The 19488-nt window shown below is 40.2% G+C and overlaps 1 protein-coding gene across 2 annotated transcripts; it reads right to left on the bottom strand.

Moving 5' to 3' along the window:
• Nucleotides 1-498: 498 nt before the first annotated feature.
• On the bottom strand, nucleotides 499-17236 carry LOC137091121 (uncharacterized). Of its 2 annotated transcripts, XM_067455285.1 has the most exons (11): nucleotides 16899-17236; nucleotides 16255-16370; nucleotides 15732-15888; nucleotides 15364-15556; nucleotides 15092-15187; nucleotides 14214-14309; nucleotides 4684-4818; nucleotides 4478-4585; nucleotides 4252-4368; nucleotides 2852-2964; nucleotides 499-1522 (listed from the first exon to the last, which is right to left on the bottom strand). In XM_067455285.1, the coding sequence occupies exons 4-11, from the start codon at nucleotides 15481-15483 to the stop codon at nucleotides 1519-1521; spliced, it is 789 nt and encodes a 262-aa protein (XP_067311386.1). In that variant the 5' UTR covers nucleotides 15484-15556; nucleotides 15732-15888; nucleotides 16255-16370; nucleotides 16899-17236; the 3' UTR covers nucleotides 499-1518. The 2 variants fall into 2 exon arrangements, with proteins under 2 accessions (XP_067311386.1, XP_067311394.1); XM_067455293.1 differs by lacking the exon at nucleotides 14214-14309.
• Between the last annotated feature and the right edge of the window lie 2252 nt (nucleotides 17237-19488).

The raw sequence follows: 19488 nt of genomic DNA, 5'->3' as shown, positions 1-19488 counted from the left end.
CATTGTTTTAAGTTTACTTAAATTAAAAACTGTCATATTTTTGAAGCCTAATACTAAATGTAAAATAAATCAGTAGCTGTATTAATATCAGTAATACTGGCCTTCATTCATAAAAAGATGCCATTTAAACAAGTATTTAAAATATACTGTCTTTATGTTGTTTCTACATTAATTTGATTAATGACAAAAACATTATTATTGCGATTAATCACAGAAAAAAATTTGTGATTAATCTAGTTAAAGTTTTTAATCGATTGACAGCACTAGTTTTTAGTATTTTGTTAAATTCAACAACTTATCACAGTTATAGAAATGTAATATTTGGCTCAGGTTTTGTTGTTGGAAAAAAAACACTAAATCATTTAATTGCTGAATTACCAATTATTAATGTAAATCAGATGTGTGTGCAGTAATACTTCTCCTTCACCATCCTTTGTGAATGTTGAGATGTGTTTTTCTGTCTGAATGATAACTTATAACAGATTTCCTCCTGGTGTCGATTCTAAATCGATGTTATATATGTCAAAATCTGTGTAAATAATAGAAAGGTCGCTGATTAACACTTGCAATTCAGTGTCGTGATGGTTTTAAAAAATATTCTGAAGGTAGTAAAAAAGGTATTAAAAAGTAGTAAATTTAACGTAACGATTGCTGTATATACCCTGGCACAACACAACTGAAGATCTTTGAACAAAACAGAGATTTCCATCTTTCCATTTAAAAACTGTTCATCAATAAAAAAAAAGAAAAAAGTTATCCATGTGACCCCAGAGTTTTAATCCCCATTTTATGGAGTGATGTGAATGTTTTGTGCCAAAAAGATCTGTCTTCACTTCCACAGATCAACACAACACAGTCGGGGCTTACTCATGAACGCAAACCTATATGGAGGTAAAGATATATTGACAAAGACTTTCTTGGCACATACAAAGCATTCACATCCCTTTATAAAATTGGGATTAAACCACATGGATTACATCTACATTATAAATGTTCTAAAGCTCCAACGTTTCGGATGAACGGATAGTTATGCATTTCCTTAGTTTTGTTGCTGTTACAATAAATGGAGGGACAGATATCTCGGGTTTCATTTAAAAGATCTTCATTTGTGTTCCAAAGGTGAACACTTCTTATGGGTTTGAAATGACAAAGGAGAGCAAATAAGGAATTGTTTTTATTTTTGGGTGAACTAACCCGTTAAGAGGATAACACAATGAAACTTTTGTGTTTGTTTTTTACTTGAAACACTTAGAACACATGTCCCGGTGCAAAAGCTAGTGGAAATAAATTGATATACCTTTATTTCGCTCTACCTTTCTTCTTAAGGCAGAAATACGATTTTTGACAAAGTATTTTACCGCCTTCCAGTCTCTATTTGCTAAAGCTTGAGCTTCAGCATCTACACAGCGCTGACATTCCATTTTCCCTGGAACTCTGCTCCTCACAATGAAGCTCCTCAGGTGCCTTTCTACTGCAGCACATTCATCAGCCGTCCAGCTTCTTCTGATAGCAGATTCTTTACCTACGCATGAAAACAACATGTTATAAGTTTAGGTTTATGTCTTTAGGCATTCTGTTAACCAAGTGACGTTTCACCTAACTCATTAGAGCATTACAAGACCGTCTACATAAAGTAGTTTGTACAATTTGCCAAATGTACTTTTTTTAACGGATATTTTTATTTTAAAACAAGACAAGGATAGTTGATTTTTACCAATAAATTTTACAGTTCATCTCATATTTTATGTATTGTCCTGTTACAGCAGTATGACTTAAATGGGAATATGCATATGGACATGATATGCATAATCTTCCCTTTGTGCATTCTGGACTTTTAGGATGAAATCTATTCTAAAAATCTAAACATAAAAAACAAGTTTGCTTAGATTATTTTTTATTGTCATTGTACAAACAATCAAATGAAATTATGTACTTTCCACCGTATACAGTTAAAGTTAAGAAAAGAAAAATAAGTGTGTTCAAACAAAGGCCATATTGCACAAAAAGAAATAAATTGCTTATATTCTATTTCGCATTCAATAAATTAAATAAAGTCCTCAAAACATTACTGCACATGCATGGTTCTTACATGTCAATAAAGTATTGTATTCGGGGGGTGTTTTCAGTTCATCAATGTGACAGCTTTAGGATAAAAATGTTCCTTAATCTTGTGGTGCGTGCTTCGATAGATCTATAGCGTTTTCCAGATGGCAACCATTCTAACAAATGATGGGCAGTGTGATATGAGTCCTTCAGAATGTTGTGTACTTTCAGCAGGCAACAGGAGGTAAATGTGTCGTCTAAGGCAGTTGACTGTTGGTTTGTGATGTTCTGCACAGTCCTTATGACTCTGCAAAGCCTTTCTATCAGCTGCAGAGCTCCCTCCATACCATACCAGCGTGTCCTCAAGTACTGCATGCTCTGCAGCTGATAGAAAGGCTTTGCGAGGCATAAGGACTGCGCAGAACATCACAAACCAACAGTCACCTGCCTTAGACTTATAAAACTTATTTTAAGCTTTTGCTTAACTTGATATACTAACTAAAACAGAAATACAACATTATAAATACTATATAGGTTTAAAAAAAAAAGTTAATTGAGCTCATGTATTTTTGCACTTGACCGATCGACAATTCACGGTCAGTTTTGAAGTGTATTCAATAACAGTTGGTCATGTAATGCTTAAATGCTCAGTTAATGCACTACAATTTAACTAAACTCATTAGATTTTAGTCGACTAAAACTAAAAACAATTCGGGTGACTTAAATATGACGAATAAATGCCATTTTAATCAAAAGACTAAAACTAAATAAAAATTTGCTATCAAAATGAACACTGCTCTAAGCGCACCTCTTTTTTTGCCGACTTCCTCTGGTATTGGGTATGCTCTGTGGACGTAGGTTCATGCATGGATGCCACCCGGTCCTCAACTTCAGTCTCCTGTGCTTCTGGAATAAAGTCATCTGAGTGCAAAGAAAACTAAAGTTTATTAAAGAAAGAGACATCAAAATATAAATGAACTGTAAGCAACACTGACTGGATTAGGATCTATCATGCATAACATCTTTGTCATGGTGACATAAGAAGCAATGATCAACAGCACAAGTTTTAAAAATATTCAGTATATGGCTTGCAGATGATATGTATTCTAAAAAGCGCTATACAAATAAACATTTAATTGAACAATAAATTTCACATGATTTCCATAATTCTACAGTGGTAGAGTGAGCCGGTTTAAATCAGACTAACACTCCCACTGGTAGCTCTATTTAATGTGTGTCCTTGCCAAATACTTTTTCCCCAAAGCAACTTACAGTACACATTACAGTGGCAATAGCCCTGGAGCAATGGGATAAAGCATTTTGCTAAAGGACACAATGGCTGTGGAGATCCACTCCTACTGACCATTGCATAGTGGGATGACAAAGTCTATAGGGGCACTTGGTCAAATGTAGAGTACCTTTAATCCAAGTAAATTAAATTAGAAATGTACTGTTAATAAAGATTAGACGAGGAGACTAAAAACAAAACAAGTGTGCCAAATATAGAGTAAAGCAGAAAAAGACACCCCTATCAATATTATTTGGAGAAACAATTGACTGGCATCAGGTTGATGATGTGGAGAGAACTAAAGTTACTAGTACCATAGTTTAACTATAAACTGTATTTAAGGCAAAGGTTTCTGGAGATCTCAGGTCAGATGTAGGCAACCTGCAGCTCACGAGTCGAAAACTTTTTCTTGGCTTGATTTAATTTAAAATGACGTCACAGTTCATTCTTCGATTTCGCTTGTAGTATATCAGGGCCTTCAAGACAGATGACTCACAAGACAGTGACGAAGTAGCTCCTGAGCATCATTGACATATCTTATCTTGCCGACACTCCTTTTACACAGAGTAGGCATACAAGTTCGCATGACTGCAAAATCGAAGGTGAAATGCAAGCGTGCCTTCAAAATTAATTGTAATAGCCCTCATACTAATATGGCTCCCTGATGCCTGCATGTTATATCCAAAATATACCTCCCCACCACCACTGTTACTGGTAATACCGCTGTAGTTGCAAGTTTATTCACTGGTGTGAACATTTCCAGTGACATCCCTAGTAGAGTACTTCACATTCTTACAGAACCTTTAAAGGTCACTTCCCTCAATAACTAATACCAGGTTTACTAACAAAAGCAAGTGAATGAGGGTTTGGGTAGCACTAACCATTAAGTGATGTAATGAATAAAAAAAAATGAGGCTTACAGGACGGTTTCTCCTCGGCCTTTGTGAAGCCATTCCAGACATAGAAGTAGATGGCTCGTCCGTGCTGTCATCACTTGATTCATTAACCGGAGCAGAAAAATCTAGTACTCTATCCATCTGCAAAAAGGGAATTACGTAATGCATGATTATGCATTTTGTTCATTCTATTGAAATCATTTACAGGGGAAATATTTTGGTAGAAATAGTACCAGTGTCAGTGGCATACCACAATGTTTTCATTGTCTGACTGCAGACTAGAATCCTCATCAGTTTCTTCTACTATACTCTCACTCGAGCCAAACAGAGGATCAGAAAAATCAGCTACTCCAACCATCTGCAAAAAAAAGAGTTTGAATTTCAATACATTATGGATTACAGTCTATTTATAACAACATTACAGCAGCATTTTAAAGTACTGTATCTGAGGCACACCTGAATGTTTCCATTCCTCATTTTCTTTTGAACATCTTCCCAGTGTGGAGTGGGAGGGCTGTCTTTAATATAATCCTCATCCGTCTCATCGCTATCAGGATAGTTCACTAGGGCAAACCCTTTCATAGTCAATGCCTAAAGATAATTAAACAAAATAAATACACATTACGAATTAATATCAGCACAAACATCTAGGTTAACATTAGAGCAAGCATTTGAGGGAGGGCCCACAATGCCAAGACCAGAAATGTGTGTGAGAGATAGGGCTGGGCGATATATTGAATATTTGCAATAATTTTGACAACAATGTAAATGTTGAAAATATCATAAATATTGAATATTTCAAATTCAAGCATGCTTTCCCAAAGAATGTTACCCGATAACACATATAGTGCAGAAGGGTCTTATTGTCAAGTGTTATATTAAACTGTGCGCTTTCCCACACTTGAAGGAGATGGGTCTCACAATTTCAATGATTAAACTGGATTCCACTCAATGAATTAAGGCCTCGTGAATTTCTTTCAGCCATTTATTTCTTTTAGCATTTGGCTAAGCAGGTGAAAAACCTTTAAAGATACAAACATACAGTGTAAATCACCAGCAATACCAATAAAATGCATTAATTAGCAGGTTTAACATGATTTGTGTAAATGTTATACTTAATTCATTAAATAGATTTAATTAATGAAGCATTCAATACATAAATATTTCACAATATTTTTCACACAAGAGTTTTTAAATATCTAACATTGAGTTCAAGCTGATTTAAATAGATATTAAATATTTCACCTCAAAACCAATGCATTTGAATCTTATTAACTACACATTTTAAGTACAGAATAAATAGATTTTAATAACACATGTTTATAATTTAATTTAGTAGATTCCAACTACAAATAACCTGTACTTTTATCTATATTCATCAATGAATTGCTATTTTAACAATTTGTATTTATATAAGCAAAACATGAACACAAAGACATAATAAACCCCATAAACACCAAGAAAATTATGCTACTCAAACCATCAGCGCGTTCCACAGAGTGTAATTAAATACTACATTCGTTTCTTATGATAGCAGCTATTAATAACATGCATAAACCACAGGGTTTAACCAGTAGCGCTTAAGCTTACCGGCTGTCACTTTAGGGTTCTTTTGTGAGTACTCCCGCACAGTGTTTTAATATCGATCTCCAAACTAGTTTCTCTTTGTTTAGCGCTGCTCTTTGGTGTAGCGTCAATTCTCAAATGCATACCAATTTCAAACAGTGTGCTGCCTTATTCAGCTCAGGGACGCGCAACAGATTGCGCATTTGATTCACCTGTTACTCAATGAGGGAAGGCGGGGTAATGGGCGGTTTGCCGCAACACCTCCCACTCGATCTTTCATAGTCCCCTTGGAAGATCGCACAGCTTGGCAACAGTCACATTTATAGCCTTTACTCATTTTTCATTTGCTCTTCGATAGGGAGGAGAACAACAAGGCGTCTAACGTCTCTGTGCAACACAGTACCTTGACAGACCCTCTTCCCTTCACAGGATGCAGATTCTTTGACTATTGAATTCTGGACAGGAACACAGTAGTTTGGAGACATCCGAACATTCACATCCCTTACGATGCCCTTTGGATCAAAGTTTACACTGATGACTCTTCCAAGTTTAAACTGGCCTCTTAGCACATTTTGATCACATAGCCACACAATGTCCCCAACAGCAACATTCCTCTCTGCTGTATGCCACTTGTTCCTCACAAACAGATTAGGACCAGCAAGTTGGCTCCAGGATCTCCAAAAGCAATTGACTTGGCTTTGTATCTCTCGCAGCCTTTTATAAGGATAGTTGGCAAAGTCAAATGTCTTAAAGTCCCCTGTCTGTGTGGCTCGGCCAAGCAATAATGAGTTTGGTGTCACATATTGTATGCATCCTTCCTGGCACTGAACTCTAGCATCAATAGGACGCTCATTTGCAAGATTGGCCGCTAGTTGAAGTGCTGTCAAGAACTCACTGAAAGTAAGGTGTGACCCTTTCTCAAGACTTTGGAGAGCTTTCTTTGTAACACGCACTGCGGCTTCAGCAGCTCCATTTCGATGTGGTGAATCAGCTGGATGCACTTTCCAGACAAACTGTGTTCCATTTTTGACTGCATACTCCTCTAATGTTGCTTTAGTTTGACTTTCCAAAAAAGCATACAGATCTTTCAGTACAGGTTTTGCACCAATGAAATTGGTTCCTGGGTCTGACCAGACCTTTCGGGGATGACCTCTAACAGCCGTGAACCTCTGGTATGCCAATAGGAAGCTCTCTGTAGAAAGAGAATCGGCCAACTCTACATGAATAGCTCTACTTGCCATACAACAAAGGACAACTCCCCAAACTTTCATTGACGCTCTTCTCTTGACATCATCCTTTACTTGGTAGGGTCCGAACAGATCAATGGCAGTGAACTCAAATGGTGCAGCAGGTCTCGTTCTCTCTTCAGGTAGTTTACCCATTACTTGTTGACATACTCTGGCCTTTGCTTTTTTGCAGAAGATGCATTGGTCAACGACTTATTGAACAACTCTTCTTCCTCTCAAAACCCATGCTTTCCTTCTCATCCTCAACAAAGTGCCTGCCACTCCATCATGTGCCTCGCCATGAGCTTCATAAGCCAACAAGGTTGCAATCCAGGCATCAAAGGGCAAGAGGGGAACAGTCTTAAAGTCTTCCTGAAAGACTTGAACTCTGCCACCACACACCAAAAGTCCAGTTGCCATGTCTTTATAGACAACCAGTCGATCTATTGTGGTGTTTGAGATCACATCTTTTTGTGCTGCTAGACAGAGGTCCCTGAATGCATCTTCTCTTTCTTTGTGAGTGATGATACCAGCTAATGATACCGCCTCCCACTTTAGTATATCCATCGTCTTGAGTTGAAGAAACTTCTTTGCAGCTCTCCAGACCAATGCCACAGTTTTGATAAGCCGTGTTAGACTGCTGAATCTTTTCACATCAATTATCTCTTGAACTCCTTTTCCGCCAGGTGGTCTACTTGGCTCCGTCTGGATTAAACTCGGATTTTCTTCTGGCTCTTGTTTTTTCAACTGAGCTCTGGTAAGTGCAGAAACAAAAGCTTTCTTCTGAATCTTTATGATGTTTTCTCTGGCTACAGCAGCAACATCTTTAGCGGATTTAATTGGCCACTGGTTCACTGGTAGACTGAGGAACTTTGGACCGGACTGCCACTCAGAGCCTTCATCCAAATCTTTTGGGCCAGCTCCTCTCGTGATGATGTCTGCAATATTAATCTGCCCTGGAACCCACCACCAATCCTGGACGTTGGTGCTGCTTTGAATCTCTCCAATTCGATTCGCAAAGAAGGTTTGGTAACCATAACTTTCACGCTGCACTGCTCCTAAGACGGTCTGACTATCAATAAGATGATACCACTTCTCAACGGAGATCCTGCAATGTCTTTGGAAGTATTTTTTTAATCGGGCAGCAAAAACAGCACCGCACACCTCCGCTTTAACAGCATCGCCCTTATGGTCGAGGGGGGTTAGTTTGGCCTTAGATTCAACAAGCCTCACAGTTACACCTTGACTGCAGCTCCAACGCAGATACAACACTGCTCCATATGCCTGTTCACTGCCATCAGAGAAAGTGACACCAATGGGTTCAATGGTGGTGTCTAGAGGTGTCAGGGGTCTGATGAACTTTACTTGTCCCAGCTCCACATACTCTTCCAGAAGCTTGATTGCATCCTCCCGGAGCCCCTCCGACAAAGCTGCATCCCAGGTATCCTTAATTGGGCCATAGATAACTTTGGCCTCTTGAAAGGCTCTCCGCACCAGAATTGCACCTTTTTGTTTGGCTGGAGTCACCAGACCTAACGGATCATACAGCCCTGAGACTTGACTCAGTAATTCTCTTCTGGTGAGTGGATTTGGAGCTTGTGACCTCACCTGCCCTTTTAATAAATCTTGGCCAAGTCTCATTTTTCTCTTCTTCCTTGAGAAATTCACAGCGATCATGATGTGGAGTTTGTCATCTTGTACAGTGTACCCCAGGCCAAGGGCTTTGTTATCATCTTCTGTAAGCTGATTTGGTAAGAACATAGTCTTTGGTTCAGTATTCTTGTCTCTGGATTCCTTCCTCCCACTTTGACCGGAATAGACCCAGGGCTTTATGTGGAATCCACCAGCTTTTAGGATCTGCTCAACATTCAATGTAATAACCTTCAGTTGATTCATGCTGTTGTGAGAAGTCAGGATATCATCAACATAAGCATCTTCTTGCAGCACACGTCGCTCTTCCTTAAGGTGACTGAATATGGGTAGATTTGCAGTCTCTCGCATGGCCAGTTGAGCAATACAGCCTGCTGGTTTGTCTCCAATATTTACCCTTGTTATAGCATATTCTTCAATTTCATCTTCTCCAGAGTCACGCCAGAGGAATCTGTGCAGATGGATTTCTTGGTCTTCCAGCCAAACAGAGTTATACATTTTACGTATGTCACCCAAGGCAGCAAAGACTCCAGCTCTAAACCTCAAGAGAACAGCACGAATGGGGTTGAGCACATCGGGACCTTTGAGCAGCAGGTCATTCAAGCTCAAACCTCTAAACTTTTGGCTGCTGTTCCAGACTAGCCTTACTGGGGTTGTAACAGAGTGAGGATTTGGAGCGATTAGGTGGCTGATGTACCACACAGGCCCGGTCCAGCTTTTAATCACCTCATTTGACAACTTTACTGCGGCTTTGCAACGGACCATGTCATGTACTTGTGCTGTGTAGGCAACTTTCCATTCTGGTTCTTTTGCCAGCTGTTTTTCGGTCCTGAGGAATGTTGCTTCCACAGCCCTTCTGTTATTTGGCAGGGAAGCTGGATCCTCTGTCCATGGGTATTTAGCATGCCAGTGTGGTTCCTCACAATGCTCATCTCCATTTACATATGTTAAGCCATTTTTTACCATTTCCACTTCTCTTTCTTCAGCAAGCGTCATTTCTTTACCCCCTGGCTGGCAATTTCCACAGCGACAACCTCCACACTTAGGCTCACAAGCGGCTCCGATGCTATCCCACTTCTACCATTCCAGGAAATCTCGTTTGATGGTGGCAGTACATGAATGAACAGCAGGATGCACAGGAGACTGACGAGTAGCTGGAATTTTACAGATTAACTCTTCGTACTTGACTGCTGCAGTCCTCATTGAACGTGCAAAATGAGTTTTTGACATATGTGCAGTTACAGCAAGTTCTTCAAAAAGATCAGGGTGAGTACCTCCAATAGTTTTCCCCAGAGGACCATCCCAGAGGACAAGATCTCCAACTGCACGAATCTTCTGGGGCACCAGCTGTCCTTCCTTGTGACTTATAAGAAGTTGGATTTCTTGGGGTCTTACCAGTTCATACAGTGGAATGTCAGGGAATATTCTTTGCAGCTTCCTGGCTGTCACATGCTGATGGATCTCTGCAATACTGTCAAGTCCATAACACACTAACTGGTGTGACTTAAGAATACCTCTGGAGGTGTTAACTCTGATCTTCAACAGGTACCGCTTGGTTTCAACAGATACCTTCATCCCGCCAACTCCATGGACCACCAGAGTGACGTCTTCACTTCGAAGGTTTAATTCCTTAGCTGCTTTATGAGTGATATAATTTGTATCTGAGGCTAGGTCAATTAATGTTCCAATTTTTTGTCCAGCATTGGCCGTTACTTGCAATAGCATCATAATGACTGGAAATTCATGCAAACCACTTTCTGCCAGTAGCCCCTGCTCACTTGCCACAGAGTTGAAGGTCCTGGATGCTGAATTGCAGAATGCATCTCGACACTGTTGAGCCAATTCAGGTAACAGCTTGGAGAGGAACTTCTCCTGAGACTCTGTGCACCTTCCACTTCCCACCAAGCCAGACTTTGTTCTTCTCTGGGGATTGCTTATGGTTTCAGCATGTGGACACAGGTAATAATGGTGCTCAGGGTTTTGTTGGTCTTTGCATTCCACATTTCTGCATAGGTAAGTGGTTTTGCAGAATGCATCACTATCATGGCTTTCCAGACACCTGTTGCATGCTCTGAGCCTTCTTACCACATCCTTTCTCTCTGAAGGGTTTAGGGTCTTAAATTTCTTGCAGAAATACAGCTTCTTGTGTTTGCGATCTCCACAGACAATACAACCTGCTGGGTCACTGCTCACTTTGGTGGCTCTTGTTCTGGCATACCTCGGGTCAGACCTGGTGTCTTTCTTGCTCGATTCATCTTCTCTTAACTGATCCAGCTGCTCATATATCGCCTCCTGCTCTTTGAGGAACTCGAGGAGCTTGTCGAAACGAGCATGTGGTGCAACAGCATTTTTCTCACCAGCAATATAAACCAGCCATTCCTTTTTTAGTGACTCCGGGAGTTTGCTCTCAATGGATTTTGTCACCAAGGGATTCTTCATGGCACCAGTGTCTCCAAGCTCACTTAGATCATACAGGGATTTTTCAACAGTTTGAATCAGCTCCACTATTTTCCTGGCTTGGTGACCTCTTACTGGTGGCATTGCTTGCAACTCTTCCACAATTTCAAGGGCAATAGCAGCTCTATTCCCAAAGCGATTCTCCAGGACACGGAATATTTCTTCTGCTGAACTATAAGCTTTCAGTCGAAACTCTCTTGCCACTTTATCTTCAAGACTGTCCAGCAGCTGAAATTTCTTCACCTCTTTTGACCCGGTTGGTTCACCTTGCCTCTGCAGAGCTTCCCACTCCTTCCTCCAGCGGTGATAATCACGTTTGGATCCAGCAAACTTGGGAAGGGAAGTAGGTTTCAACTTGATGGCTGGCCTTGGAGAACTATGGGCTATACTTGCTTCTCTCTCAGAATCCTGCTTGACTCTTGCTTGAATAAATTCAGACTTTTTGGAAATTAGCTTTGGGAGACAAATCTCAAGCTCCCTTAGACGGCTGTTAAAGTCTTTTTGCTCACCAGAAGGGGCCCAGCGATTCCACCGGATATGCGCTTCTCTTGCAGCTTTAATCAATCCTCCCAGGTGACTCAGCATGAAGTCATATGCTTCCACGTTCGCACAAGGTTGAACAGAAAAGACTCGATCACATTCCGCCTCTGCTACTTGGAAAGTCAGGGACATTTGGGGATTCCCAAAACTGGTCCAGAAAGTTTTCAGAATTAATTCTCTGCCCTCCTTCAGTTTTTGATCACATTCTCTTGCAGTCTTCTCTAGGTCAGCCTTTTGCTGTGAACTTAATGCTGGCACATCCTCTGCACCCAGCTCAGCCTCACCTTCCATGATGAAAGCAGCCTCCACATCCTCATTTGCCTCCATGACTTTTGTGGCTTGAAGTGAAAGGTTGTTGAGGCTTTCTCTGAGCTCTTCCTCACCCATGTCCATATGGGTTCTTGAAATGGAATTGACAAGCCGAGAGAAGAGTCTTTTTGCGCTGGTTCTTTCAGCTTTAAGCTGCTCCAATGGCTTCGTCTCTGCCATTCTTTCTAGTTGGAACAGCAGAATAATGATGCACACTTTGAGATGACACTACAGCAGTTTGCTTTTCTTCTTCCAGGCCTCCAGGTGAAATCTTCCAATCCTGGTCCCGGTTTTTCACTGTCAAGTGTTATATTAAACTGTGCGCTTTCCCACACTTGAAGGAGATGGGTCTCACAATTTCAATGATTAAACTGGATTCCACTCAATGAATTAAGGCCTCGTGAATTTCTTTCAGCCATTTATTTATTTTAGCATTTGGCTAAGCAGGTGAAAAACCTTTAAAGATACAAACATACAGTGTAAATCACCAGCAATACCAATAAAATGCATTAATTAGCAGGTTTAACATGATTTGTGTAAATGTTATACTTAATTCATTAAATAGATTTAATTAATGAAGCATTCAATACATAAATATTTCACAATATTTTTCACACAAGAGTTTTTAAATATCTAACATTGAGTTCAAGCTGATTTAAATAGATATTAAATATTTCACCTCAAAACCAATGCATTTGAATCTTATTAACTACACATTTTAAGTACAGAATAAATAGATTTTAATAACACATGTTTATAATTTAATTTAGTAGATTCCAACTACAAATAACCTGTACTTTTATCTATATTCATCAATGAATTGCTATTTTAACAATTTGTATTTATATAAGCAAAACATGAACACAAAGACATAATAAACCCCATAAACACCAAGAAAATTATGCTACTCAAACCATCAGCGCGTTCCACAGAGTGTAATTAAATACTACATTCGTTTCTTATGATAGCAGCTATTAATAACATGCATAAACCACAGGGTTTAACCAGTAGCGCTTAAGCTTACCGGCTGTCACTTTAGGGTTCTTTTGTGAGTACTCCCGCACAGTGTTTTAATATCGATCTCCAAACTAGTTTCTCTTTGTTTAGCGCTGCTCTTTGGTGTAGCGTCAATTCTCAAATGCATACCAATTTCAAACAGTGTGCTGCCTTATTCAGCTCAGGGACGCGCAACAGATTGCGCATTTGATTCACCTGTTACTCAATGAGGGAAGGCGGGGTAATGGGCGGTTTGCCGCAACACTTATAGTGCAGAAGAGTTAAATATATATGCGCAGCACATGAAAATGAAAGAAACATGCATGCATGAGAGAAATAATAGTGTGGCGCAGGACGTGCTCAAGCCGGACTCTGACCTGAAGCGCGCGCAAACACCTTGCAGACAACATACGATCACGATTCAGTTCTCTCGCAAATTAAAGGGTTTGAAAAATGGGTCAAACATATGTAAAAATGCACGTTCTGTTGAGTATTCAGGTAAACACAGGCATGACGTCTTTAGTGAACGTGTACAGTTGAAAAAACTGATCCGTGCAGGTCTTAAAATGGACCTAATATTCTGTGATTTAATGTTAATCAAACAACAATGAAAAATAGAAAACCACCCCATGCTTGGTTAAATAACTTAAATATATTTATTAGGAATCAGTCTATAGTTAATTTGTAGAGGGAAGACTAATTTTATATATATTTGATTTAATTTCTTTCTTGACTTGCTACTGTTAAATAGACCTATTGCTGAAAAATAATGCACTGTTTTTGTCATATTGTTTGTAATTTGCAAGTTTAGCTTTTTTTTTTAAAGATGAAATTAAAAATCTATATTAAAGTACAACATTAAAATACTCGTATCATGAAATATTTAATGTAGTTTTATCTAAATAGCTTTTGTTGTTTTTAACAGGAGCAAAATAAAATCAAACTCAAAATCAAAATTATTATTGCAAACATAGACAATACAAATTGACAATATATTTTTTTAGCTATCGCCCAGCCCTAGTGTGTGAACGCTTGACATGCAGCATGAGGGAAAGACTAGAAAGGTATCTGTCTGTAAAAGATGAACTGTTTCCTCAATCAGAAGTCTACCACATTTCCCAATGAGAAACTCTGACTACATCACAAAAGCATTGAGAGCATCTTTCTGTCATGGGAGTGCAACAACATAAAGTACAGGTCAGCGTGAATCGTTTGTGATGAGTGTCGACATTACTCCTTTACCTGTGTGACGGCAGCATCTGTGTGTGGGGCATCATGGGAAGACTGATCTGTGAGGGACGTTTTGGTCTTTAGAGCACAAGTCTGCTGCTTTAGCCCCTGGAAATAAGACAAAAAACAGAAACCAATGAAGAACTGATCATTTTTTGTAATGTTTTCAGATATTTACATGTGACTAAGTTCTCTCATGTGAAAACATGAGTTTCTCTTCTAGCACAGCTCAAATATCAGAGCACACACTCATCTTTTCTAGAGATAACACAAGTGTCACAGCAACAAATCTGATGCTGCAATGAGTTACATCCAAAATATTCATTCAGAGCATGCAGCCGCTAGAGAAGTGTTGAGTTACACCTGCAGAAACACTATTTAAATACTGACAGGTCCTGTCCCGGTGATGTGAAGTCACTTACAGTGAGATCCATACGTCAGGGCCCCATAAGGCCAGATCAGAAACGTGTGTGTGTGTGTGAGGACCCCATAAGGCCAAGCTAGAAACGTGTGTGTGTGTGAGCTTAACTGTGAATCCATTCATTTCAGTGAGGGCCCCATAAAGCCAAGACTAGAAACATGTGTGTGTGTGAGGGCCCCATAAGGCCAAGACTAGAAACGTGTGTGTGTGTGTGAGGACCCCATAAGGCCAAGACTAGAAAGGTGTGTGTGTGTGAGGGCCCCATAAGGCCAAGACTAGAAAGGTGTGTGTGTGAGCTTAGCTGTGAATCCATTCATTTCAGTGAGGGCCCCATAAAGCCAAGACTAGAAACATGTGTGTGTGTGAGGGCCCCATAAGGCCAATACTAGAAACGTGTGTGTGAGTTTGACATGCAGCATGAGGGCAAGACTAGTATAGTTTGTGATGAGTGTCGACATTACTCCTTTACCTGTGTGACGGCAGCATCTGTGTGTGAGGCATCATGGGAAGACTGATCTGTGAGGGACGTTTTGGTCTTTAGAGCACAAGTCTGCTGCTTTAGCCCCTGGAAATAAGACAAAAAACAGTCTAAGAAACAGATCATAAATATATGACATCCCATATAGATAACCAGGTTAATATACAGTTTATAATTAAATAAAATGTTTAGAAAACAGACGTAGCTGTGCTATTCAGCACATTTTCAATATGAAATCAGTGTGCCTAATCTAACCAGCTCACCTTCTTACGCCATGGCCATTGTGAATCACCATAGTTGTATTCGATTTCACTTCCTATTTCAATTTTCTTCACAGCAAACAGACACAAATGTGGCCTGTCATTTACTACTATTTTTTTCATGGTGCAGTTTGGAGATTTGTGGTTGTCATTAATTAATCTTCCAAGGGATCCGTCTTCTTTAGATGCATCAATACTGAAAGGAAAAAGAAAACTACTCTTTAAATGTTGAACTACAATACCATATTTCACCACCCATAAAATGACCGACTGCAGGGGGACAGAAGGACTTATCACTGAATGAACTGCTGCTGTCCACCAGCCATGTGCGATTAAAAGACTAGTCCTGCTGTACATGTATGTATGCTCACCACCAGTGACGTTTCTGCCACTCAAACTCGAACAGAAATGTGCTCTGTATCTCAGTGTAGTCTCTGGCCTGGCATTCTTCTGCTGAGATGAGTTCACCCCTGTACTCCAGGACAAACTCCCCCGCTTCCACAGGATGGGTAGCAAACACCCCTCTACCTATGAGGACATATCATTACAAATAAATTTAACTGGAAGGAAAATTCACATACAGATTGTATTACCACACCAACATGATACTAAAGCTTACTGCCTTTATAATCAGGTATCAGAACTTCCAATGTAATACTTTAGTACCATTTTTAAGACTTTCCCAAAACATTAAGACCTGCACCATTTTCCAAATAAAGACCCAGATATCCTGATAATCAACAAAGTTCAGGAAAGTAACACAATGTGTACACTTTTACAAAACCAATACTAATTTATCATTTCCCAACTATAAAGATATGCATTATCATGTCAGTGTATGCAAACGAACAGTAACGTTACTGAGATATTCATGTGTAGTATGCAGTCCCATACCTTTGTTGCTATCAATAAAATCGCTCCATAAACCCCGGCTTGTCCCTTAAAGACAGAATGTGTGTCCTGGCATCATCAATAGGCCTATCCTTGTCTTCTTTTTCAACATTATGGCTCTGTGAAAACAATTAACGTTACACAGACAAACTAAAATATATTAATTGAGCATGGAGTAAAACTCTATAAATTAAACAATTTCAGGTCATTTAATATTCAGTGCCTTAATCGTGAAAAATAAACCATCCAACTAAGTGTAGCACAGGCCAGACCAAAGATATAAAACAGTAACGATGGTTATATCTATTCATCCGTACTGTAAATACTGTAAGATAGCCATGTGAACTAGCTGACCAATTAAAACATGGACTTAAAGAAAACAAAAACAAACCGTGTGAAATCGTTTTCATACTAATATAAGGGGATTTCTGGAAAACGATAAAGGAAACTGAGTCAAATTATCATGTAAAGCAATACAAATGCAGCTAACATGATCAGCTGTAGATCTAGAACTAGCATTATCAGCTCTAACATTATCACTATCGAACTGAATAAAATGGTACGTCATAATTATCATTTAGTTGCGCTACGAAATTTAGTAAGCTTTGAAAACTATATCATGTACGAAGTCAAATAACTTCACTCACCTGTTTCTCACTTGAAGACAGTCCTCTCTGTAGTGCAAGCGCGTGGAACTTCCGGTTTAAAATGCCTCCGGTGAACGAGTCCGTGAACTTTTGCAGCTAACTTTAGCCATCTGATTAAAACCCTATATTAACCCTACATTCTGTCGACACGAGTAGAAATATACACCATACTATATCAATTATAGTCACATAATATACCTTCGATCATATGAAGCGTTTCTACCGTCTGTACAGAGTCAAAACACAATTTAATTAATGTTATTGAGATTAAAACCCACTCACAATATGCTTGACTACGTGCTTGTGCAGAGACTAGACCTCGTGTGGCTGTAGCCAATGAGAAAGCCCCATGAAGAGGCCGCCTCACTTCCCAGAGTGTGTAAACTTGCAGTAACCCGTTCCCAGCTGTGGGGGCGATAGAGAGCACACACACTTACACACTCAAAACCGGTTTTTATCACGTTGTGGGGAAAGTCAAAAAAAAGCATGAGGTATATCAGCAGAGGTTTCTGAGGCCGGTTATATTGAAATCGGTGTGGGGCCCACTATTTTGGGCCCCACAACGTAGTTGGGCCCCACACCGTTGGTGGGCTACTGGTCACTGGGCCCCACAAAGTAAGAAATACAAGTACACACACACACACACACACACACACACACACACACACACACACACACACACACACACACACACACACACACACACAGCTCCATTAGAGTCTATGGAGGTCCCCTGTTGGATAGGTAGACATCGGTCACACACACACACACACACACACACACACACACACACACACACACACACACACACACACACACACACACACACACAGCTCCATTAGAGTCTATGGAGGTCCCCTGTTGGATAGGTAGACATCGGTCACACACACACACACACACACACACACACACACACACACACACACACAGCTCCATTAGAGTCTATGGAGGTCCCCTGTTGGATAGGTAGACATCGGTCACACACACACACACACACACACACACACACACACACACACACACACACACACACACACACACACACACACACACAGCTCCATTAGAGTCTATGGAGGTCCCCTGTTGGATAGGTAGACATCGGTCACACACACACACACACACACACACACACACACACACACACACACACACACACACAGCTCCATTAGAGTCTATGGAGGTCCCCTGTTGGATAGGTAGACATCGGTCACACACACACACACACACACACACACACACACACACACACACACACACACACACACACACACACACACAGCTCCATTAGAGTCTATGGAGGTCCCCTGTTGGATAGGTAGACATCGGTCACACACACACACACACACACACACACACACACACACACACACACACACACACACACACACACACACACAGCTCCATTAGAGTCTATGGAGGTCCCCTGTTGGATAGGTAGACATCGGTCACACACACACACACACACACACACACACACACACACACACACTTCGTGACTTCCTGCGCTTCACTATCCTATGTTTATGACTTGTTTGTTTTGTTTAAATGTTCACTGTCCGGTGTTTGGTTAAGGACCTGTAAAAGTGGAAAGATGAAGGCACGGGAAAATGCACTCTTGATCTGTATTCTGGGGATAATTGGCCTCTGTGGACTATGTTTGGGGATGCAATTACCAACTGCATGTGGAACCTCATTATGCGGCGTCACACTGCCGTCTGCACGCACGTACAGCCGGGAGACGTTGCTGGAGTTAAACTTAAAGACTACTCAAGGGATTTTAACAGGCCAATTCAAAGATTTGCTAGAGAATATTCCACGCGAGCTGATAAGAACGAAACGAAAGAAAAGAGGAAAAAGAGGTGGAATTCGGATTCGACTGCGAAGGAGATTTACTCGGCCACCGCTGCCATCTATTGTCTTCAGTAATCTGCGTTCTCTGAGTAACAAAGTGGATATGATAAGATCGCACACAAGGTACTGTAATGAATTTCGTGAAGCATCTCTGCTCTGCTTCACAGAAAGTTGGCTGCAGTCTACAATGCCTGACTCACTTTTTGAGGTTCCTGGATTCACATTAGTTCGCGCTGATAGAGACAAAATCTCGGGTAAAAGCAAAGGAGGTGGCATCTGTGTGTATATAAACGATAAATGGTGCCGAGCGTATTCAGTAAAATATAAAATATGTGACTCTAACGTTGAAATTCTTGGCATGACTTTAAGACCTTTTTATCTGCCAAGAGAATTTGGTTGTATTTTGCTGTTCGCGGTATACGTTCCGCCCAGCGGTAAACCATCTCAGGCAGCCAGCCTGATAGCGGATTATATTCACGAACTACAGCTACACTATTCAGATGCACCCGTGATTGTGCTAGGTGATTTAAACCAGTGCAAATTGGAGACTTTTTTGCCGGGATTTGAACAGTATGTAAAGACTCAAACAAGACATAATAATATCCTTGATAAGTGCTTTGTGAATGTTAAGGATGCTTATGTGTCAAAGAGTATGCCACCAATTTTAAACTCTGACCACAATGTGGTACATATGATTCCTGTGTACAAGACCAAACTTAAAAAAAGCAAACCAGAAAAG

Source organism: Pseudorasbora parva, chromosome 2, assembly GCF_024679245.1.
Source record: "Pseudorasbora parva isolate DD20220531a chromosome 2, ASM2467924v1, whole genome shotgun sequence".
Lineage (NCBI taxonomy): Eukaryota > Metazoa > Chordata > Actinopteri > Cypriniformes > Gobionidae > Pseudorasbora > Pseudorasbora parva.
This window is presented reverse-complemented; position numbering and strand designations above follow the sequence as displayed.

Excerpts from the sequence above, each read along its gene's own strand:
- LOC137091121 (XM_067455285.1), bottom strand. The coding sequence starts at position 15,483 with ATGAAAAAAATAGTAGTAAATGACAGGCCACATTTGTGTCTGTTTGCT. Across the intron at positions 15,188-15,363 it reads AATGGCCATGGCGTAAGAAG|GGGCTAAAGCAGCAGACTTG; the intron begins GTGAGCTGGTTA and ends TCTTATTTCCAG. Across the intron at positions 14,310-15,091 it reads CAGATGCTGCCGTCACACAG|GGGCTAAAGCAGCAGACTTG; the intron begins GTAAAGGAGTAA and ends TCTTATTTCCAG.